Raw genomic sequence first — 23,165 nt, 5'->3', positions numbered from 1 at the left:
TGGGACGGGGAAGGGGGGCTGACAAGATGTCAGAGCCTCCAGCGGTGCGGAGCCCGGCCCTCCCTGGGCGCCCGCATCTCCAGGGCCGGCCGTGGACAGGAGCATCCCTTACCGGCGCCCCCCAACCCTCCAGTCACTGAGACTGATTATCTATCCTCGATTTCGAGCCGCCGCATATCTGGGCTACACATCTGGCTCTGTGGCACAGCTGGGGCGCCAGGACGCCGAGAGGGACTCCTGGCTCCTTCTCCCAGACCCCTTTGCTCCTAGCCCTCGCCCTTCACCCTGGGCCCTCTTTCTCCTGCGTTCGGGTTGGCACGTTCGGGGTCCTCGGTCCTTCCCACTTTGGGTCTTCTGCCCAGCTCTCCGAGCTCCTCATTCCATTCTCGCTCCTGCTCCGGCCTATCCACGACCACCTTAACCTTTGTGGTTTCTGTCTCTGACTCCTGACTGTGACTTATAAGACCCCTCCCCTCTCTGGGTCCGTCTAGATAATGGTCTCTTGGGCCGGGCTGAGACACAGAACTCCTTGGGTTCCGGATTCCACCTCCCTCCCTCCCTTTGGGACTCAGGACTGAGAAGCCGGGTGAGGGACGGCAGGAGTCTTTGGCGGCAGATTAAGACTGGCGGGACTCCCGCTGGGACTGCATTCTGGCGCGTAAAGAACGCTACACCGCGCGAGACCGGATCAGCGCGCCGGCCGCTCTGCGCGTCCAGCAGTGGTGGGCGCCGCAGGGCCACAGGGCCGTGGGTGCGGGCGCCCCCTGGAGGCCAGTTGCCAAACTCGGGGAGAGGCCTCGGGTGCCCCCTGCCGGTCCGCGCTCGCCCTGTGCCGGGTGAATTCAGGCTAAGTCGTCGCCTAGCGCGTGGATCTTTGCCCAGCCCGCCGCCAAGGAAGTGGGTCCTGCAGCCTCACTTCTTGTGCTGGGCTGTGGGACCTGGGTGCAGAGAGGGGATGCGGAAGCTCCTTTCTCATCAACCGCGGCGCAGCACCCGGCTTCAAGTTGGTCCCTTTCGCTGGGCTGGGCAGCCCCCATGCCTGGGCTCGGTCTCCGCTCTGGTTCCGTGCTGCCCGGCCGGGGCCTGCCTCTGCTCTCTGCCCCTGCCTGCCCGGGCTTCTGGGTGCTCTTTTGCCTCTTTCTTCAGGTCCTGTCTGTCCATTCGTCTGTGTATCTCTCTGAGTTTGTCTCTCTCTCTTTCTAATCATTCTGCACCTCTCCCCCTCTGCAGGTCTTTTCTACTTGGCTTTGTCTCTCTGCATCTGTTTTTCTGTCTCTCTGTCTCTCGCTCCCTCCCACTACACCTCTCTCTACTTTGCTCTTTATAAAGTTTCTCTTTATAAATGCCTGTCTCTGTCTCTATCTTTATCTCTGTCTCGCCCCCTCCCCATCCGCAACTCCATTCCTATTCTCTGGCTTGCTGCCCTTGGGGGGCCCGCAGCAGTCCAACGGGACAACCCTGGGACCTCGGGGCATTGCCCGAGGTCCCCTTCCTGGTCACCTCCTCATGCCTGTCACCTCGGCGCGGCCTCAGTCTTCCCGCTGCAGCTGTGGGTCAGGGAGGGGGGTGCCCGGGAGGGAAGACACAGGGCTCAGCATCTGCTCGGGAGTCCCGGGGCCCCTGACCCCCTCTCTGCCGTTATTAGGGGCACCGGGTCCCGAGGCTCCGAAATGATCATGATTGCATCAGCCAGACAGCGGCGGGGCCTGGAGCCGCGCGGCAGGCGAGCTAGCGAGACAAAGACGCCCGCGCCATCTGTTTATGCAAGCGCTCTCCGTCGGGGACCCCGGCGTCCCGGCGCCTGGCCTGCCTCAGAACACAGGGTCAAAAGGCCGCTCCCACCCGGCGCCCCCGCCACGCTGCTGCTTTCTCCCTCCCCAGCACCCGGAGGGGCCGCAGGGCAAACAGGGCGGGGGAAGCGGGGGTGTTGATGTGATTGGAGCGGACGCGGCTGTTTCTTCAATAATGGATGGAGATGATGCGGATGGCGGAGCCGAGTGGGCCGGGAGAGGAGAGAGGAATAGAAATGTGAAAAAGAGGGGGCGGAGGCGGGAGACTCACCCAGACACACACACGCGTGCGGGCACGTCACACTGTCATTCGGATACACGCCGCTGCGCGGTTCACACCCAGGCACACGCCCACGCACTGTCACTGAGACACACGCACCTGCAGGCAGAGACACCAGAGCAACACACATTCACTCGCGGCTCTTCCTGATTCTCACACACAGACGGAAATGCCCACGTGTGTACAACCAGGCGAGAAGAGTGCACAAACACACACGCCAAAGCACATATGCACACCAAGACACCCAGGGGCATAGACAGACACCCTACAGCTGGGGCTGGTAGCATGGGCCAGACCGACAGATCCAGACACATCCACCAACACAGACACACTCCTAGGGACACAGACACCAATACACACACCACACCTGGGGCTCTGATAGATACACCCCATACACCCTGGGCAAAAGCACACACATCACACACCAAGGGCATAGACAATCAAAATCCGCAGGGGTACAGACAGACAGACAGACACACACACACACACACAACTGCTGATATGCAGGAGTTGGCACCTGCTGGCGGGGGTGGAAGGTGGCAGCTAGATCGCTGGGCTCCCTGGGAGCAGGCCTGGTTAACCTAGCTGTATAATGAGGTAGTGGTGACAGGAAGCGCCTGGGGCTGTGGACTCAGCGGCCTGTGAGCCCCGTTTGACTAGGTTTCTGCTTGGGGTCCCCCAATCCGGGGTAGCCTGGGATCTTTATTCTGGGCCCCAGAAAGGTAGATGCTGGCCTTGGACAGCTTGGGTGCAGGTAAACCAGCCGGGCCATCCTGAGCAGCTGGTGGAGTTGGGGCATAAGGGGACATGGGCAGCTGCACTGAGAGACTCTTGGGATCTTAAACACAGCGGTGTGAAGAGCGGGTCACTTTGTGGCTCCCTGGTCCTTCCATACTACCAAATCTTCTAACTTCAAGGGGGCACTTCCTTTGTTAAGAATGGAGTGGGCCTTGGCAAGGAGTGGGGTGGCTGTTGTGTCCTGGATCCTGCCACTGTGGTCGCTCCTCCGGCCTGTTTTCAATTCAGTCTGCTCCTTGGCCCAGACTTATGACCTTTGCCGCATGCGGCAGCATCATCCATCACCCAGGCGGCTGCTTGCGGGTTGTAGGGATTTGGGGACTCACATGGGATCGCTGTCGCGTCCGCCGCCTTCTCTTGGGACCTGCTCTCCGGACGGTGGCCCGGGCTCAACCCGCTGGCGGGTACCTGGGGGGAGGGTGTGACCAGGGGGGTTTGATGGCGACGTTGGGCCTTGTGTCCCCACCCGGCACCCCTCCTTTAAGCTCAGCACGGCCCGCCTCTTCGCTCCTGCTACCCCCCACCCCCGCCCCACATCTCTCGAGCCCTTTGCTTAATTTCCTATTAACTGCTGATAAATCCAATTAAACCGCCGCTCTAATTAGGGACAGCTGCCGGCTCCGCAAGGCGGGGGAGGGAGGCGCTCCTCGAGTGTAAGGGGAGAACAGCAGCTCTCCTTGCTCCTTCGGCACCCCTCCACCAGCACCGCCGCCCAATGAGCCAGTAAATTGGTTTTGCTTCAGCATTGTGAGGGGGCCCGCTCCAGGATCTCGGGGAGCTCCGGTTTTGAGTTCCTCAGACCTTTTGATGAAGAGAGTCGAACCGAGCCTCGGCCGTCCCTCCCCGCCACACTTTCGTGGTAGGCGGGTCCGAAGGTGGGGTGGGGGCAAGAGGTCTGATTTGTGATTGGCGGGGTGGGTGATCTGTTCCTATTCCAGCTGGACAGTCTTTTAATCCAGCTGGATTTACGGGGTGGGGAGGGACGGGGGGCCTGCCTAAGTCTTTCTTTAGGACCCTGCCGCTGCCCCCAGGCGTCCGGGACAGTCAAGGGCAAAGGGAAAAAGCAAAGGGAACCCGTTCTGCAGCGAGACGTCTTCAGTGCTTCCCTACCCCCACCACACCTCAGCCTTCTGGAAGGAAGCGGGGCGCGCCCGTACCGGGCCCCCCTCCTCCTCAGTCCAGCTGAGCCTCTGCCCTTCCCCCGCCAGAAGCAGATGGTGCCCGGGCTCCCGCTGCCAACCTTGCTAGGCGGTGCCAACCTCAGGCCTGGCAGACAACGAGCATGAGAGCAGAGCTCCTGGCTGGCCAGGCCGACCCTCCCCCACTCGCCATCAAACCCAAGACCCTTCGCCTGCCCCACTAAGGCGACCACCCTACGCTGCCTCTCACTGATCCACTTCCAGGTCTCCAAACTCCTCGTCTCTTTCGGCTGCCTTCCCTGCACCTTCCCGCTTTCCGCCACCTGCCGCCCAAACCAGTGCCGGCGTACTTGCATATTTGCATATGCAAATAAAACATTTGCATAAGGCTATCCGCAGGGGGTTCTCAGCTAGAGCCGGGTAGCTGTCTAACCTGTGCCCTCTCGCTCGGTACCTGTCGGAAAGGGTTAGGGCGGGGGGCAGAGCGGAAGGGGTTAGGGCCCGCGGCCTCGCTCGTTCGGTTCCCCAAGGACTTGAGAAACTGTTGCCATGGAGACGGCACGCACCCCACCCCCTCGTAGGCCTAGGGTCTCGGGCTTGGTGTCTCCGGATCTCTTTCCCCAGGTCCCTTGCTCTCCAACCGAGATATTGCGTCGCCCCCTGGCGGCCCAGCTCCGCGCTGAGTCAGATTCTGAAATAGAAGACGCTGCTGGCGGCTGAAAAGCTGCCAGCCAGGGAGACCTACCCTGCTCTCCGATCCTGCTCCCAGCCGCAGAGGGACAGGGGCGGCGATTTCAGTCCTGCTTCCCTCTCTTCATAGACAATAAAAGCCTCGCCTGGCGGACGCACCTGTTTCTCCACCTCCCACCAGCCCCAGACCAGGCTGGTTTTGGTTTACTCAACGGCAGTGATTCTCTACCCCTCCACAGTCCCTCTCCCTTACCCCCGCCCTCGGCCCCTCGTTAAAGAACAAACTTCTCTAACTTTTGTCAAAACTTTAATAAATTCACAACCTCGACAGTCCCCGTCACCATTCCCTAACACCTAACCCCCCTCTCCCCCCGCACCTCCTAGTGGAGACGCGTCTTCTGTTTCCAGCTCTCACAAGCTGGGCCAGAGAGGGCGCAGGTGCAGGTGGCGGCTGTGGGCTGCTCTGGGCACCAGGTATTTGGGGGCCCAGGCCAGGGGAGGGGACTGGGAACCAGTCCCTTTCCAGAAGGCCCGTCATGCTCTGGTGGGCCTTCCCTCCCTCGCCCAGCAGTCCCTTTCTTCCCAACCTCCACTGGGCCCGCCCAGGATGGGGCAAGGGTATCTCCCGCCTGCAGGCACCCACATCCCTAAATCTCTTCCAAGAAGTCAGTGGGGAACAGCCCCACCTTTCGGCCCGTGTAGACCTTGACGTAGCCGCCGGCTTCGTCTCCTTTCTGCACCACAATCTGGGGAATTAAAGGGTAAGGTAGTAGTAGGAGAATCAAAGGAAAGGGTAGAACAGCAGAATACAGGGGCAGGGGGTTTTGGAGACTCTCATTAATGGGTTAAGATGTCCAAGGAGTGTGGTATGCAGAGGAGCAGTTTGTAGCCTGGGGAAGGGTTGGGATACCAGAGTTACCTGGTCCTTCTTGAGTGTGATCTGCCCTATCTCACGGTTCCCCACAAAGGATCTAGTTACTCGGTGCACACGCTCTCCTTCCCGGACTCGAATGATGAAGTTTGGAGGGAAAAATCCAACTTTCTCTCCAATTTTCCCCTAGGAGAGATGATAGAGAGAAACAATCTCTCAAGTACCAGGTCTAGGTACTCAATTCATGTCCCACCCTAGTCCCAATTTTCTCTGACCCGCCACCATTCCTCATTTGAGTCATCAATGACTATAATCTTCTCTCCAGGCCTGAGAGGAAGAAGGGAGGGATCTCTGAGATTTAGGGGTCTCGCTCCTTACCTGATACCTGGCTGTGCCTTGTGTTCAGCCCCAGTAGGCTCCAAGCCCTGAGCTCCCCTTTCCCTTTTCCACAGGGAGCCGGGCTCTTCCCTATCCTCTCCATAGTAGCCCCCCCTCCTCTCGAAGCTGCTCACGGGAAATCCAGATCGTCCTTCTCCAGGGCTTTGAACCGATAGAGAGCGACAAAGTAGTGCGACTGCTGGAAGCCAGGCTGCTTGTGCTGGGGGTGAGAGGGTGTGATGAGTCTCAGGGATCCTCTGCCCCACAGGGAGGGGCAGGAGTCCAAGGCTGGGGCATTCTCCACACACATTACATCTCAACTCTTTTACAGGTCCCTGAACTGCATTATTTCTTGGTGTGTGTGTGTGTGTGTGTGTGTGTTAAAGAGAGAGAGAGACAGAGAGAGAGGTGGAGAGGGTGTGTCAAGGGTGATGGGAACCCAAGAGGTAAGCATGAGCTTCTGCTGAGGCCATAAGTAGTGCCAGGTGTGAGTTGGGGAGAGGACTGGGGCCCTTGCAGGGAGAAAGGATTCTCACTTTGTCATCAGGTGTCTTCCTCTCAGCCTTCTTATCTCCTTCAGGGTTTCCTGGGACGGAAACACACCAACAACTTGTCTTTGGCTCCTGGAGGGCAGCCCTTATTTTCTTACCCTTTCACTGAAGGGCTCTTTCATCTCCAAACCTGGACTGTCCTTTGCCCCTCCCCTCTGTACCACAGCTGAGCTCCTGACTCTACTCCACCTAAATGGATAGAGGTGGTGACACTCACCAGCCAGGGGTTTTCCTTCCTCTGGTCTGGCAGACTCTGTCTCCTCTTCCATCATGGCTGCTAGATGCTAGAGAGGGTACCAGAGTTAAGGAGATGGGATCTTGGGAGTACGTGCTTGCCCTGGCTCCCCAGTCAGGCCAGAGAACTATAAACTAAGATCTCAAGTGTTGGAAGGAGCCTTGGAGGAAATATCTAGTCCAACCTCCTGCCTAATGCAGGGATTTCCTCTAAAACATCCTGGCAGGTGGGTCACCGACATTGTGCTTGAATGTGGCTAATGACAGGAGCTCACTATTTTACAAAGCAACCCCTTGCTATTTTGGGGCAATTTCCTTTATTAAACCTACGCTAGCTTCTCTGTAACTTTTGCTTATTGGTCTGATTTGCCCTCTGGAGCAATATAGAACAAATAAAGTCCCTTTAAAGATGTGAAGACAGTTGACATGTACGTACTCCCTCAGTCTTTTCTTCTCTAATCATTGTCAACCCCTTCAAATCACACCCCACCATGATGCAGTCCAGAACCCTCACTATTGCGAGTGCCCTTAGATACTTCAATGTGTAAGAGTCTTTATAATTTCATTAAGAGAATAGGACCCAAGAGTGTGCTAGTCTTTCTGGAAGAAGCCAAACTACACTGCTTGTGCCTAATAAGCCACAGCTACTCCACAGAAATCCCTCACCTGACCCCCACATCCATAGTCACTATTTTGAGACCAGATTTCCACTTCTGTTTTTGTGCAGTTGCTTTTTTGGATCCAAGGACAGATCTGTACATTTTTCCTTGCAAAATCTGAAATGATTAGTTTTGGCCCATTCTTCTGTTCTGTAAGATTTTTGAATATATGATTCAGTGTGTTAAGTTTTTGCTCCTTGCTTTCTACTTCCCACAAACTTGAATACATTTTCATTTGTGTAACTGAGAAAAATGTCCATTGGTGAGGACCAAGAACCAAATCATGTTATAAAGCATCTGAAATCTCTCTCTAGCTAGACACTCCCTAAGGCACCGGGACTCTTTGGGTATTGTCAGTCAACCAGTTTTAGGAATCCATCTTACTGAACCATCATCCACCTCAGACCATCTGGCTGTCCAGGAAGACATAAGGTTACTCTGTCAAATTCCTTGCTCTAATGGTACACACTAAATCTACGGCATGAACAATCTAGTAATCCTATTACAAAAGGAAGTGAGGTTGGTCTCGGCCACTAGCTTTGTGCCTCAGTTTCCTCATCTGTAAGATGAATGGGTCGGAACAGATGATCTTCATGGACACTTGCACAGCTCTTGAATTCTCTTACAACTTGGTAGAGCAAGTTCTCGTCCCTAAATCCAAAAGCACAGCTCCTGCTTTGTTTTCCAGCAATGCCAGGGGCCTGGGGCCTAGCTTTCAGGTGGCTGTAGTGATTAACCTTATAATTCAGAAGGGAGTTCCTGCGGAAAACATAATCCAGGGCAGGTATTCTTAACCTGAAGCCTACAGTGAGCTGCAGCAGATCCAAAATACCCTCTAAAATTGCATGCAAAAATTTGTTGGTTGGGTGCTAATTTTAGGGGAAGAAGATCCAGTTTCAGTGCTTTCCAGAGGAGGGAGGCATGACCTGCTCTATGGGGTCTCTGGGAGGGACCTCAGGGGGAGTATTTATGGTGCTCACAGTTTTCTTATCTGCCTGTCCCTTCTTCCGTTCCTTGTTTGCCATAATCACCCCAGTGCGCAGGGTTTCAAACACAGGGTCATTGCGACTGGCAGCAGCTGGTGGGAGTGGAAGAAAGCAGACAGACATTACTCGGGATGAAGAGAACATCTTGGAGAGAGAGACCTCTTAAGGAAGGGAGAGGTGGGACTGAGTAGATAGATATCCATGGGCAAGTGGAGGGGGATTAGGGAAGATCAGCAATAGCTTGGTTCCCAATCTATAACGGGCTCTAAAAACATCACTGGAAATGTAAAGTGCTGGAGAAAAATATTTCCAGATTTCCTTCCAGGCAGATTATTATATGAGTTTGGTAAGAAAACTGTGGTAAGTTGCTTGGGAGTTGGGGCATGCTTAAATAATAAGTGTCACTATCCTTCTAAGGAGAGTGGGTCTGTTAGCTGCTGGCTTTTGTTCTGCTGAGTGGCATAAGTAAACCGGGGTGCTGCCACCAGCAGATTATTCTTTTTCATCCATGTTCCTCACAGAGTTCGGCCTCTCCTCCAAATAAATGGGCAAAGCGTCAATGTTTTCAAGGGTTGCCAAATTAAGAATCTGTCCAGGATGCCTACAGCTCTTGGTCTGGTCCTGAATCTGGCATGACTCTGTAACAAGGATGAGAACAGTCTAGAATCCTTTTCTTGTTTAGAAATGGTTTTGCATACGAAAAGCACAGATCCTGAAGTCAGGCAGATGAGGCTCTGCCTCTTGCTAGCTGTGTGTGGCCCCGGCTAAGTCTCATCTTCCTCACCTACAGAACAGGGGAAATAATGTAGATTTTGCATGCAAGATGTCTAAGACCATCAGGTTGAAAGAGAACCATGGGAAACAGAATTTGCTTCGGATTTTGGCTTCCAAAGCTAGAGGTGGTGCTGAAACCATCTCTAGGCCTGCCCATTCCCTCAGGTCCCATATGGGGCACTTACAGAGATCTTTGACACAAGTGTACTGCTGGTTGCTGTAGAGTGGGGAGCTATAGGCCCGATGGAAACCAGGGGGCTGTAGAATGGGATGGGAAGGAGCATTAGAGATGGCAAGATAGGGCCCAGAGCCCCATCTCTCCCAAAAGTGCTCACCCTTTCTTAGAAAGGGAATGCATGGGATGACTCAAGGAGGGGCTGACAAGGTGGTGGGAGGCAACAATGTCCCCACCCTTCTACCTTCGTGCTCCCCAAAGCCTACTTACTATCTTGCCGAAGCATCTCTGCATCTCCACGTAGGGCTGACAATGCTCGTGGATGTTGGTTTTGCAGTTCTTACAGCGAAGCCCAAATTTGTTGTTGACTTAGGAGAGGGGAATAACATTGGGGTGAGGCTCCTGATTTCCTTTCCCCTTTGTACCACTGCTGCTACTCTAGCTCCTAGCGCCCCTTTTCTGCCTGGGACCCTGTAGTCTCCCAGTCTCTAATAGGATTTTCTTAAAGCCAAATCTGCCACTGCCAGTCTGCTATACAAATACTCATTTAAACTCTCTCCTTCTGCCCCTGCCTTCCACACTACATTCTCTCCACTTCCCTTCATGACTCACGCACAATCATCCGGGCACAGACATCACAGAACTTGGGCTTCTTGAAGAAATGATCTTTGAATTTGTGGGGCTTATCGTTGACAAGCCTGGGAGGTTCTGGGGGTGGCTCCTCCTCTTCTTCTTCCTCCTCTTCTTCCTCATAGATGTAGTAGATAGGCCCATCCCCAGCTCCCACTGCCTCCCCATTGGCCTGGGGCTCTGGAGGAAGCTCCATTTCCTTTGTCCCTGTAGACCTCTTCCGGAACAACTGCTTTAGCCTCTGTAGCTAAGGGAAGGAGGGAGTGAAGGAAATCCGATGTTAAAGGACAGACATCCTCTCTAGAGCAGATGAGGCTAAAGCTAGTTAGACATTTTTCTGGCTTGAAGCAAAGGATACACCCCAAGATTAGGGGGTACTGGGGGCTGCAGGTGCTGGCTGGCATTCTAAATGAGTCACATACAAACGAGAACAATTCAGGCACTTTTCTTGAAGGGCTGAATGGTTTCCCAGCTCCCCACATCCAGTGGTCAGGTGCCCAGACTCACCCCAGTTTGCCGAGTCTCTGCTGGGAAGGAGGGCTTTGGGGACTCCAGCACCTCCTTTTCTGTCATCCTGCAAGAGGTTGGACCCCACTATGAAATATAATCCCTGACTGCCATTCTTTCCTTCCTTATTACTGTCCTTTGCAGTAGGGTGACCTGTGAAGATGTGGCCTTGGGAGAAATCCAGTTAAACAGAGATTCTTTCCCAGGGCTTATGAGACTCCATGGAGGTCCAGAGAAGTCAGACAGACTGAAGAATTTCCCAATCTGTTCCTTAAACCAATACCCAACCTTCTACCCTTAGGGGCAGCCCCAGAGTTTACAGCCTCAACATAGTGCTCAAGGCTGCAGGGCTTGGGAATTTTCCTAAAGGCACTTTCTCTTGGGAGGCTGTGGGCAAGACAGATGTGACATGCCCTCCCAGATCCCTTCTCTTCAAGAGGTTTCATGTGTGCATCCACATGCATGCATGGAGGGATGGGCTGGAGACATTTGTTCTCCCTTACCTCCTTCTTAAACCCTAGGGGCCCTTCGCCTAGTTGATCCCCGCCTGTCACAGGCCTCAGCTATTTTAAGTTTTCAGAGTAATATGAGCCTTTCCCTCCCTTATTATTCCATCCCTTTGGCCCAACCCCCATTCCCTGCCCTGCCCCCCTCCAATCCTAGCTCTCTTCCTGGAGTAGGGTAATAATTTCACCCCTAAAATCCAAAATACTTGGAGATAAAAAGAGAAATGAAGAAGCCAAATAGACTAAGGATTGGGACAGCTGGGGTGAGCAGTCCTGGAAACAGAAAGAGGATGAAGAGGCAACTTACTTTTGGGATTCCCTAAGTCAGTCTGTGGAGGGAAGAGGGAGCCCCTGGGACCTTGGTGGTGGTGCTGGGGAAGATCGGTCCTCTTCCCTGGGGGCCGAGCCCCCCCAGTACCCTCTGTACTTACACCAGCTACCAGTCAGTATTTGTAGACCTTCTAGCTTCTCCCTTTGGTGTCAGAGCTGAAATGACAGGACTGGAGGAAAGTGGACAGCTGAGCAACACAGCTGACACAGAGAAATTAGACACGGGGAGGACTGGGGCAGGGCTGAACCCTAGCCCTCCCGTCCCCCAGAGCTGCTGTTTCCTGATTCTTCATCTATGGTGGGCAGGCCAGTAGTACATTCAGGAAGGGATGGTTTCGGTTCAGGCTGCACACCCACTGGAATGGATTTTAGAGGACTGAAGGTAAAGAAAAGATGAATTATAGACATTTCCCCATCCCCTTTTCCCAAGGTCCAACCTCCCACCCCCTGCAAATTCTGCCCTCCCTGAACCTACTTTAGGAACTACAGACTTCAACTTCTCAGGCTTTGTCTTCTTGTGACTTATGTGTTTGTATATCCTCAAGCATCAATCTAGTCTTAAACTTTAGGAAGGAGAGGGCTGGGGACTTGGTGAGGATAGGAAAGTGGTCTCTCATCATCCAAACTAGACTGTTTTCTTAACTGTGGGGAGTTGGAGGGATGGCCTTTCTTCTATCCTGTAGGGGAGTGAAGAATCTGCTTGTACTGCATGTTCCCTTCAGCTCTCTCCATCAACCTTTCCCCATATTCCTCCAAAATTTTGTCCTCAAGATAAAGGGAATCTTAAGGGCTTAAGACTTCCATCTGAGGGATTCTGGGGGAGCAAGGTTCTAATGACCAAGTAGGGATGGTCCAGTTAACACTGGCCAGAAGGCTACAGCTGCTGCATAGGGAGTTTTTATCAACTCTAATAATGTTCCTTTCCTTATGAGAACTGCAAACTCTTCAGAGGTAGGATGGCAAAGCCTCAAATTTCCTAAATCATTTTTATTCCTTGATGCATCTCCTTCCTCTGATGCCCCAGTATATGAACTGCTGGGTCAGTGAGATAGCTTGCATTCTTTTCTCATAGGGATGCAGCTTTCTCCTATTCTTTTGGGCTGTGGCATTGTTGGAAGACGAGATAACCCCATCTCAGAGAAGAGCAATTTAGACATAGTAATGTAGTGTTGCATCATCCGTTGTATCTGTTAGAAAGAAAGGATTAGGTTGGAGGTAGAGTCAGACAAGCTTCAGAGGAGCTTGGCTAGACATACAGTCATCCAGATCCAACAGATTTCTAGGGCAATGTGCTTTGCCGTTTCCACCCACTCCTCCTTTTTCTCTCTAAGAGGTGGGTGAGGTTGAAAGGGGGCCGCTGGATGGCAGGGTTCTATTGATTTTGAGTCTACAGGCTTTTTAATGGCCCTGGTTTAACAGGCTGCAGAAAGACCGGGCTAACTTTGAGAAGCCCCATCTTGCAAGCAGGGTGACCTCTGCTCTTCTTGAACTTTCTCCAACTGCATAGGACAGGGACTGCCGAGCATGCCTGGATAATTTAGCATCTTGGCACTGTAAGTTCAGCTAATATAGTTTTTATTGTAAGAAACATCTATTTCTGTTCTTGCCAGGTAGAACCCAATCCTCTGGCTTTAGGATTAAAGGAAGGCCCAAGTGCTCCATCACTTAAAGGTTTCAGAAGATTAGACGACAGGATATGAGGCCATATCAACCCAATTCTGGGCCTCACTCTTCCCCAGCTCAGCCACAAGGGCCCTAAATGAGTATCACAGAATTAACAGGCTGGCAAGAACCTCAGAGGTCACCTAGTCAGTCCAAGTCTCTTATTTTGCTGATAAGGACTCAGAGATTCAGAGCTGAGAAGTGATGTGCTCAATGAACCACAGGGAGTGGCAGAGTTGGAAAAGTCCAGAACCAAGGTCCCATTAGAAACTCAGCCATCCACCATAATTGTGGGCAGGAAGGAGGATGGGAGAGAGGGAATGGTTTTAGGAAGATACGTGTGCATATGCTAGGGAAAGCCATCCCCACCCACCTCAGACCTCTCCAGTGGCTGTGGGACTGTACCTACCCAGGACCCTTGTACCCACCCACACCAGGGCGGCAACAGAGAAACGAGGACTGATGTCCAGTGACAGAAGATTTTTTTTATATTTAAAAACAAAACCAACCCCTCCCCCCAAATAACCCCCAAACAAACAAAAAAACCAGATTAAATAAAATTTACAGTGAATATACCCAGCAAACATCTGTATGTGCAATTAAATACTGTGTGTGTTACTGTGGCACAAACTTCAAACAATATACAAGTGTTCTGGGGAGTGAGGAGGGACCCAAGTTTTAACTCTGTGGGGTTTGGGAAGACAAGATGAGGGAAGTGAAAGGAAGGGGAAATCAGTTTTGTTTTTCTTAATTCTGTCCATATAAATATATTCATAAAGACCAAAAAAGAAAAGGGAGCTTAGGATAGCAAGGAAATAGAATAGGGGAGTGTGGGACCCTCCCAATTCCACCTGGCCAAAGAATATGAAAGAAATTAATTTCATGGTGGGAGAAGAGATAAAAAATGATAGAAGAGGATGGGAAGGAGAGGGAAGCAGAGAGGAGCCAAATGGGGACAGAAAGGGGACAATGGCAGGGGGCGAGGTGTGTTCCTCTGTCCATCTTCATTCCTACTGTCTTAGGTTCCAGTTTAGTGCCTGTCTCCCTATTTTCTACCTCTGTCAGTGGTCTGTCTGGATCCCTCAACCCCCCTTCAACTTGTCCTCACCCCTACTGTGCCAGACCCTTAGTCCCTCCTCCACTTATTGGGAGCTGGCTCGCTCCAGGATCCTCAGGTCATAGTTCTTTTTGGCCACTCGAAGTTTGAAGCGACTCACGGAGTTGTTGAGGCGAAGGGAGGCATTCTGGGCAGCCAGGGGGCTGGGGAACACAGCTACGATGGTGTACAAGGCAGCAAGGTCCGCATGGCGGCCGTTCTCGGCAGTCCCACCATTGTCCCCCCCGCCCCCACCAGGCAGCCCCTGAGCATCCTTGAGCCACTGGATCTTGGCGCCAGACAGGGCGAGCTGAGTGAAGAGTTTGTCGGCCTCGGTGCGGGTGATGCCCTCGGGGAGATCTGTCACCTCCAGCACCCGCCCCAGGACTGGAAGGGGAGGAGAGAGGAAATAATGGTGAGAGGTGAGAAGTGGGGAGTGGCAGGGGGGTAGAGAACTGAACAGCGGCAAGGCAAGTATCCAGCTGACCAAGTCTGTATACAAGGTCCTCAAAAGCCCAGACATTTCCACTTTGCCCTCTTCTCCCTTCCCCAAAATCAACCCCAATTTCCCACCATCCAGACTCTGATCAGGGCAACTAGGAGAAAAAGATGAACCGTTTTCTTCTCCTAGCCTAGAGATGTAGGCAAAAAGGAAGGTCTGGGAATCAGAATCCCAGGTTTATGATCTGGGGGCCTGTACATCAGTTCTCTCACAGGGTGCCATTGGTATAAAGGAAGTGTGGCTTTTGCTGATGTGCTTTAACAAAATCAATGGATCCATCTGAAGTATGTTCCACAGTTCCCTTCCTACTCAGAGGCTGGCCCAAATAAAGTCTTCCTTTTTATCATCTAGGGAAGGTAGTTTCCTTTTCTTTCCTTGTTTATTGAACTGTTCCAAATGGGAGAAATCCTGAGAGATCTTGTATGGCTACTATGGAAGACTTGCAGGAGGAGGATTACTCCCCCACAATCTCTGGGAATCTTCTCAGTTGGGTCTAGGACCACCAAAGGGAGAGGTCCTATATTCAGGTCAGGACTGCTCCCAGAGGACTCTTCGCTAATAATAAGCTCAGTGACACCCATCATTGTGTTATTCCCAATTTTTACCACTATCTTCCCCAGCACCTGGGATGGCTTAGAAAGGAGGATTGAGACATTCGACTTCTCCCTCTCCTCCTTGCTCTTGAGCACAAATGGTTTGCATTTCCACTTTCCCTCCCACCCAGGGCTGGTAATGCAGGGCTGGTGGTGGGCACCTTCTTACAGGGATTTTTTTTTTTTTTCCAATATTTCATATTGTTTATTAATATAGTATACATTACATCCAAAATCTGCAATTTCTAAGCCCACCACATGTAGATCTTTCAGATCCTTCTGCAGTTTTAGGTTATGCCTACAGAGGTACCTTTAATTGAATGAACAACATATTCTATAATTATTGAAAATATAGTACAGAGTGAAATGATTTAAATATAATTTAGGCACATATTGATTATGAAAATAGATATCTTTCAATACAATACTTCTCTGTCTTGGTAAAAATAATAAAGCAAAGAAAATAATTCATTTCTGAAGTTGCTTTCCTTTACCTGTAAAGGTTCAATCTCCTCCCACTATGCATATGTACTCTTTACTGTTAAGGAAAGCTTTGCATATGTATATATAGAATAATAAACTACATAAATATTGAAGACGTGTCATTCTCCCAAAGGAGGCAAACTGGTTTTTAATGATTCACTGCCTCAAACTGATGAATCTATAGAATTCAGAACCCATTTGGACACAGCTTATATCCCTGCTCTTGGGGTAGACATAAAGACCCCAGGTTATTGGTAAGGAAGTACAGGCCCTATCTCTGCTGCTACAGGGAGATAACAACTCAAGAAAATCAGGGTAAAATTTGTTTAAAAAAAAAAAAAAGCAGAAAATATAAGTAAAAAAACCACAGGTGCCAACTGATTGGTATTATGTCTGGGACCAGCCAACTGCTTTTACTTTTATTTATTTATTTTTTAGTGGCTATAATCAAACTGTCAGTTTAAATTCCTCATTGCCCACTGTAGGGTTTTAGCTGCAGTTACATTACGTTGACTTCTAAAAGATGACTTTGCCATTTTCATTTATATTTTATAGCTTTGTTTGCAGTAGATTTGGATTTAATACCTATTTCTAAGCTGGCCCTACTTAAACTATTTTGCATTTGAATTAAATGAATATTAATGAAGTGCCTTGGTTTTTGGTATTGAAGTATTTTCATATGCTTGTATAAGAGATAACTAGGTTAGTAGTGTAATTAGATAAATTGCCCAGTCTGGTGTTGAGTGGAACTTGCTGAGAATGAATTTTTCTTTTCAATTAGTAATGCTCATTTAAAAATTGTAACTATAGGTAATTTTTTCCTCCACCTGGAGAGTTCCACTGTACTTTCAGTATGACAATGATATAGTGTGATATCTTTCTTTCTACTCTGTCTCAATCAGTTAGAAAGGGGGATTTCTTTAATTTAGCTACTCTTACAGGGATTTAGCATCTTGTCACTCACCAACGTCTGCTGTCCCCAGGTCAGTGGAGGCAGATTTGAGTGCTTGTCTCTTGCCCCGGTTTCCATGCTTTAATCCACTCTGTCCCTTCAACAATCAAAGGATTACTGTCATCTTGAGTAAATAACACTGACTGCCTTCTATCCCAATGCCTGCCTGATATTTGAGGAGTAGCACCTAGTCCTGAGGATCACACCCTCCCAGGCAATCAGAGTGCCCAGGAAGTGGCCACAGAAAAGCAAAGAACTCTTCCCTTTTGGCATTGGGGTAGGGTGGGAGAAATGAGTACAGGAGTGGGGTAAGACCCTTTAGCCCCTCCCACTTTATCTATTCTGTGTTGTTTCCATTATCTTCTGAACTAGATATGGTGGGTGGCTCAGAAATAGGGGACCAGATGTGTGTGTGTGTGTGTGTGTGTGTAGGGGGTAATCTGATGGCCTGAAGGCTAAGTGGGAGGGGATGGTAGACATCCTTACCTGGTGCACTGTATAAGTCGACTGGCCATGGAGCAAGGGAGGGCAGATGGACAGATTGTACTGTAATGGCTGGCCCAAGAGGGAGTACCGCCCATCACCTAGGCAGTAAGAGCAGATGGTTTTCTGGGAGCTTGAGCTTTGTGGTATAACTTTTATGAGACTTTGGGGATGGGGTGGGGTGGGCTTTGAAAATAGGTAGCAACAACACATACTATTCCTACTGTTTCTGTGATGGGAGTGCCCATGTGACTGATCTCCTTGGCTCTCGGCTATATCTTGCAGACAAATGGGGCTGTTAGATCCCCTCACCTTTACTTCCGAGACAAAAGCCTTAAAGAAATGCCCAGTTGTGTGGGGGGGAACTATACCCTTACAAATGTCTTTTATCTCTTATATAGATTTTCCCCACCTCAAAACCCAGGGCTCAAACTTCTGACTCATGTGAGAGTCAATTCAGACTTGGAGTCAATAGTCTAGGTTCAAATCCTAGCTCTGTCACTGGTAGTGAGATGATGGACACTTTTTCCCCTCATTAGTGTTACTGGGGAGGTTAAATGAATTTGAAACATGTAAAATACTTATAGCAATGCCTGGCACACAGGAAGCAGCATAAGTGTTAGCTATTATTATTGATAAAAATTACATTTCAGAGCACTTTTAACTTTTTAAACAATTGTCTCATCTTATAGTTTATATTTTATGTGACAGCCAAGGCAGAAAGCAGTTAAAATTCCCATCTTCTGTGTGATGAATCCCATCTTATAGATTAGGAAACTGAGGTTTGGTTCCAAGTGCAAGCAACATGCTCAACATCACAAAGCTAGCAAGTTAGTGGTGGGACTTGTACTTGAACCCAAGTCTTTCAACCCAAGTCCAGAGTTCCCTCTTCTAAAACTACTGTGTCTGATACAACCCCACTTTTCCAGCCCTCAGACTCAGTACTGATGGGTTAAATTCTGGTTCATTAGAAAGTTCAGTGAACTTCTTTTCCCTGGCCCATAGTACTAATCCTACTTAGTGGTTCCTACTAAGTAGCTAAAGGAAGTCTGGGTAGCACTAGAAAGGGTGGGTGTCCTTGACTTACATAGGGATGTTACAGTTTCCAGAGGTTCCCTGATACAAAGGAAGAGCTGGCTCCCAGAACTGGATGAATTCTACAGCAGTCAGCCCTGATCTAACTTACCCTGTGCTGGACCCCCAGGCCGGGGGAACTGTGTGAGGACAGGTAGAGGACTGAGTCCTGTGCAGACGCTGCTGAGGCTGGTGACAGGAGAGGGTGCCGGGGACTGGGTAGGGGATGTGACTGGGCTGCTGCTCATCTGTGTGTTGGCCTGTGGAAGAGAGCAGCACACATCACATAAACAGCAAAAACATATTCCTTATGCTTGGCTTAAAATTCACCTTTCTCAGGAAATAAGTCTTTCTTGCTGAACTCTGCCAATGTAACTGCTACTTCAAACTGCCCCCTTATTCCCTAGGTAATTAACTATAATTTTAATGTTCACATTTGGACACATAATTTTAAGTATTCTCTGTGCATTTTCAAGAATGTGTCTTATCTGCCGCCTTAGATCTTAAGTTCCCCGAAAGAGGATGTATTCTTCACTGCTTGTGTTTCTCTCTTAAAAGTACCCAGGGGAAGATGTATAAAAGAGGTTGTTCAGTCGATAGCAAAGATTGCTCCCTGGGAAGAATTTGGCCACCTCCTTGTCAAGACAGGGTGGGCTGCAGGACTCACCTGGGGGTTACTGTCAGGACTGTACAGGTCTCCAGGCTTCTGGCCCCGCTGGTCCACGCTGTAATATTTACAGTGACTCCACTGGACCATAGATGGGTTCTGGGGAGCTTGGGGTCCATTAGGGACATTCAGCTGCATGACCACCACACCAGGCCCAGAAGGTGACACTCCTGAGTAGCAGGGAGAAAGTGGCTGGTTGTGAATTCAAACTGTTTCAGCCTTCCAGCTATCCCTGAGTGTTTTGGAAAGGCAGTAAGCAAATCCACCCACTAGCCTCAGGGTTACTCAAACTGTGTCCTCCCAGGAATCTGAGGTGGTTGCTGAGTCAGCTTTTGAATCCCTCTCTCTAACTAATGAAGATGGGATGGAAGGAAGATAAGTCCCAGATGCCAATGCTCTCCTGGCCTTCCCCTGATGAGGAGTCCTTTGGCACAGCTGGCAGAAAATGACTCCATTCTGTCAAAGCTCAGGTCTGACTGCTCAAATGTGTGGGCAAGGCCCAGGTCCCAGTGTGGGGCTTGGGCCATGGCTGTGGGCACCTGTGGGCTTTTCTGGTAATGGTTGCAGATAGGTCAGTGATCTCTGGAGGTTTGGGGGATGAGGTATGCACAGATCGTCACTAAGCCAGACCTAGGAAGTACTTTGTGGGCAAGGGTTGAGTGAGTTGGGGAATATTCCAAGCAGAGGGAATGGCATGGCTGTATATCATATTCAGGAAATCACAAATAATTCAAGGTACTTAGGCTTAGGGGCTAGGTAAGGGACGTAACAGGAGATGAAATATGTGTATTCATTTATTCAACAAACATTTATTAGATATTTACTATGTGCTAGTTACTATGCTGGTCACTTGGTATACAAAAAGCAAACTGGTCCCTGCCCTCATGGAACAGACAGTCTATTAGGCAGTCAGACATTAACTAAATAGTTGCTGTCAGAGTCTGAATCACGTTCTCCTAAGAAGTTTAGACTTGATCCTCTAGGTGGCAGGAATATGACTTGTGCTCTGGAAAGCTAACTCAAGTGGCTGAATGTAGGATGGTTGAAGGGAGGGAGAGACTAGCAGCAGGAAGACTGGTTAGGAAGCTACTGAAACAGAGTGAAAACGAGGAGATTCTGAATTAGGGCAGCAATAGCAGGAATGGAGCAGAAGGGCCGGATCCTCTGAAGTTTACATAGACCCATTCAGGTAACTGACTGGATGTGACCCTGAGGGTTTTAACATGGGCAAGCATGGATGGTCTTACCTTCTCACAGGGTGGGGGAAGGAAAGGGCTCAGTGAGGAAGAAAATTAAGTCCTGAATCCTCATGGTGAAAAGCAGTTTGATACAGTCCCTGCTGGGAGGAACGGGCAGGAGCTCTGCTTCCTCATAGGGGACTGCCTAGTGTGAGGGTTCACTCTTGACCTCCCAGGTTATATCCCCATTGGGGGATAGGCTAGGTTCATGCATATGTGGTGGTGGAGAAATGTGGGTGGGGGTTGCTGAATTGGGAATCTGTTGCAGAGCTGCTGTTTTATGAAAATAAATTACAAAAAAAAAAAAAAAAAAAAGAGAGCTCAATAGCTCTGGGGCTGCGGCTGCCACTGCTGCTGCCATCGCATTGCTGCCTGTGATGGGAAATGTTGCAGCCTCTGACCTGGGGGCACCAGAAGTCCTGGGAAGTGAGTGTGATTGCTTTTCTCAGGTAGAGTTGGTCAAAGGAAAGGGCAAGAAATGGTGGGAGGCCTGAGAAAGAAACTCAAGAGACAGCATTTGTCATATTCTATTCCCCAATTTGTGCCCCTCACCCTTTACGGTTCATCTTATAAGAGAACACAAATACTCAGAGCCACCGTTTGCATCTCTCCATTCTATGCCAAGGGGCACAGGGTATTATTCATCAGCAATGGTTTGAAGAAGGGCCATGGGGAAAACTGCACGGTTGTGGAGTATCATGCACTTAAGGATGCCTTGCTTGCTATAGTTGCTTTGGGCATTTCATTTCCCTAGCCTGAGAGCCCCACCTGCTCCAAAATTCTCTATCAACAAAATTGCAATTGCAATTGACCTTATTCAAACACCTCATTGCCACCTGAGGAGCTAATGCAATAGTAATAAAATATATAGCTTTCCTGGAAGGCAGCTGATAATCTCAGCCTAATGCCCTGGGCCAGGAAAGGCAGGGGGGTGGGGAGTGAAGTGTATATATGTGAAAGTGCATATGGGGTGGGCAAAAGAAAAGCAGTGGGAGCTTTTTCTAATACCAACATAGAACCATAAGGGGCTATTAGGTGGTTTAAGGGGAGGAGGAAAAAGAACAAAGTCCTCATGTTATTTCCTCTGACCTCAACAAAAACAAAGCCAGGGCTCTCAGTTGCAGCATTGTTCTGAGCTCCTCCTCATGCTGAGTCCTCCCCCTCTGGCCTGGAGCATTGTTCCTTCTTCACTCAGCCAAGGACACGGAGCACTACTCCGCTGAAGAGCAGATTTTTATGCTTCTCTTCCTCAAGCCAAAAGCAGGTGACATCCATTAGCTGCTGAACTGTCGCTACTTTTTAACGGAGGTGGCAATAAAATAAACACAAAAACCTACTGCCCAGTAACAGCCCTTCCATATAACCAGGTTGGGAGAAGGAACCTGTGTTAGGGGGCAGGGTGGGAAGGGGGAGAAAGGGTTGAATAAGGAAATCAATTTTAGCTTGAAAGCTCTGAAAGGAGAGGGGACATATGAATGGTTTTTTAAGTGGCATCATTAAACCTAGGCAGAAAGGTCGATTGGGCAGAGCAAACCACATAAATACAAACAGATGACATTTATGTCTGGCAGAATTGTTTTTTGTTTAGTTTTCTTTTTTTTTTAAATCACTGAGGTAGAAGACGGATAAGGATTCTACCTTACCACCAGGAATCAAATCTGTGGAAAGCAATGTCCAGAGAAATAAAAGCCACAGGCATCTCCCAAATTACAGGATGAAATCCAATAATACCTTGGTCTTTTCCCTTTTTTTTTTGGTGGGGGAGGGGGCATCTGCAGGGAATGGGATAGAACAGAGTTATTTATCTTAGCTTTGGAAACCTCTCAGCTACAAAATGAGGCAGAGTGTGAGAGGCTATTTCTGTGTGCACCTCACTCTGCCTGTGCTACTGTGCCACTGTACCATTGTGGGTTGGAAGCCTATGTATAGGTATCACTGCCTTTTCATGTCTGTGCACATCTTCCTTAGACAGGCACCCCTGAAGCCTCCAGAGACCTGAAAGTCATCATTTTAGTGTGAAGGAAACTGTCTCTTGGGGTTATAGATATGTCCAATATCATAGTGGAAGAATTAAGGTCTAGACCCCCGGGTGAACTGAGTAACTACAAAAATGTATTAATAAACCAGAACAGCTATTCCAGGAACAGCCAATCCTAATCCCTGCCTTTATTTTTGGAAGAATGACCATGCTGCTACATGGGAGGAGGGCGGGTGACTGTCCTCTGAAGGTGACAGAGCAGCTCTGTGGGCTGTGTCTGCCTTTTATCTTCCCACTGAAGGGTAAACTAGAAAGGAACGAAGAAGCATTTGTTTTTTTTCTTCTACTTCCTCCTAGATTTCCATGAGAAAAGATTAAATACCTTTACAATTAATGGTATAGTGAATATGGCCCCTTGACCATGTGGATGGAACAGAGGCTCCCACCTCTGGGGAAAGCATAAGGGGTCAGTCAGAAGCCTAGGATCAGTCAGGGTAGCCAAGAAGAAAGAAGACAGAAAAGTCCAAAAGAAGCAAGGGAAACAGATGATGAAGAAGAGTTTTATCCATATCTGCTGATTTGGGAACAGCCTAGATTATCTCCTTCTTCCAACCCTAGCCCAGATCTCTAGAGTGGCAAACTTACAGATCAACAGCTGTTTCTTTCAGTTTACTTAACCCAATACTAGGTCCAGAGTAGGTAATGAAAAATTCTTCTCATTTGGCTTGTTGCTGATTCAAAGACCTTGTTTCTGAAGATGAACAGATATAACCAAAGACATATACTAACAGACCACTAAGGACACACAAAATGCACATATAAGTATACCCATATGCATACGCACACTTATCTTAACAAAGAGGAGAGAAAAAGCCCTGCGGTACCAAGCACCACCACAGGCTACAGTGGTTCTCAGAGCTGGTTTCTACAATTTCCATAGCCCGCTGGGAATTTCAAGACAAATGCCCCTGGGGGACATTAGGAGAAACAGCTAGAGAGACCAGTAATGTAATAAAGGTAAGGACTGTTGAATCTAAAACATCTCAGCTTGTGAGAAAGCCAAGTTTGGCCTGGATGAAGGCAAAAGTCACTGCTTCTTCAAGGTAAGTACTGATTACATCTTATGAACAAGATTAATA

The 23,165-nt window shown here is 49.5% G+C and overlaps 2 protein-coding genes across 24 annotated transcripts in view; both read right to left on the bottom strand.

The window, feature by feature from the left end:
- Nucleotides 1-4,987: 4,987 nt before the first annotated feature.
- On the bottom strand, nt 4,988-13,286 carry STAC3 (SH3 and cysteine rich domain 3). 4 transcript variants are annotated; one of them, XM_037845214.1, is made up of 11 exons: nt 10,463-13,286; nt 9,938-10,202; nt 9,596-9,693; nt 9,336-9,408; nt 8,371-8,468; nt 6,715-6,781; nt 6,483-6,532; nt 6,081-6,166; nt 5,844-5,895; nt 5,617-5,754; nt 4,988-5,443 (listed from the first exon to the last, which is right to left on the bottom strand). In XM_037845214.1, the coding sequence occupies exons 1-11, from the start codon at nt 10,526-10,528 to the stop codon at nt 5,345-5,347; spliced, it is 1,092 nt and encodes a 363-aa protein (XP_037701142.1). In that variant the 5' UTR covers nt 10,529-13,286; the 3' UTR covers nt 4,988-5,344. The 4 variants fall into 4 exon arrangements, 3 of the variants coding, with proteins under 3 accessions (XP_037701142.1, XP_037701143.1, XP_037701141.1); XR_005218232.1 differs by lacking the exon at nt 5,844-5,895; XM_037845215.1 differs by having other exon boundaries at nt 4,988-5,754; nt 10,314-13,286.
- Nucleotides 13,287-13,425: 139 nt separating this feature from the next.
- The window catches only part of R3HDM2 (R3H domain containing 2), a 245,846-nt gene continuing 236,106 nt past the window's right edge, over nt 13,426-23,165 (bottom strand). For all 20 annotated transcript variants that reach the window (XM_037845192.1, XM_037845191.1, XM_037845195.1 and 17 more), the window contains 5 exons: nt 18,811-18,980; nt 18,256-18,403; nt 17,073-17,170; nt 16,599-16,683; nt 13,426-14,443 (listed from right to left, as the gene is read on the bottom strand). In XM_037845192.1, coding sequence (XP_037701120.1) covers nt 14,103-14,443; nt 16,599-16,683; nt 17,073-17,170; nt 18,256-18,403; nt 18,811-18,980 — 842 coding nt within the window. In that variant the 3' untranslated portion in view covers nt 13,426-14,102. The remainder of the gene's footprint in view (nt 14,444-16,598; nt 16,684-17,072; nt 17,171-18,255; nt 18,404-18,810; nt 18,981-23,165) is intronic.

Source organism: Choloepus didactylus, chromosome 8 (assembly GCF_015220235.1).
Source record: "Choloepus didactylus isolate mChoDid1 chromosome 8, mChoDid1.pri, whole genome shotgun sequence".
Classification (NCBI taxonomy): Eukaryota; Metazoa; Chordata; class Mammalia; order Pilosa; family Megalonychidae; genus Choloepus; species Choloepus didactylus.
This window is presented reverse-complemented; position numbering and strand designations above follow the sequence as displayed.

Coding starts and splice junctions, on each gene's coding strand:
- STAC3 (XM_037845213.1), bottom strand. CDS start 10,528: ATGACAGAAAAGGAGGTGCTGGAGTCCCCAAAGCCCTCCTTCCCAGCA. Junction 9,409..9,595: donor AGAGATGCTTCGGCAAGATA/GTAAGTAGGCTT, acceptor CCCATTCTACAG/CCCCCTGGTTTCCATCGGGC. Junction 6,782..8,370: donor GACAGGCAGATAAGAAAACT/GTGAGCACCATA, acceptor TACCCTCTCTAG/CATCTAGCAGCCATGATGGA.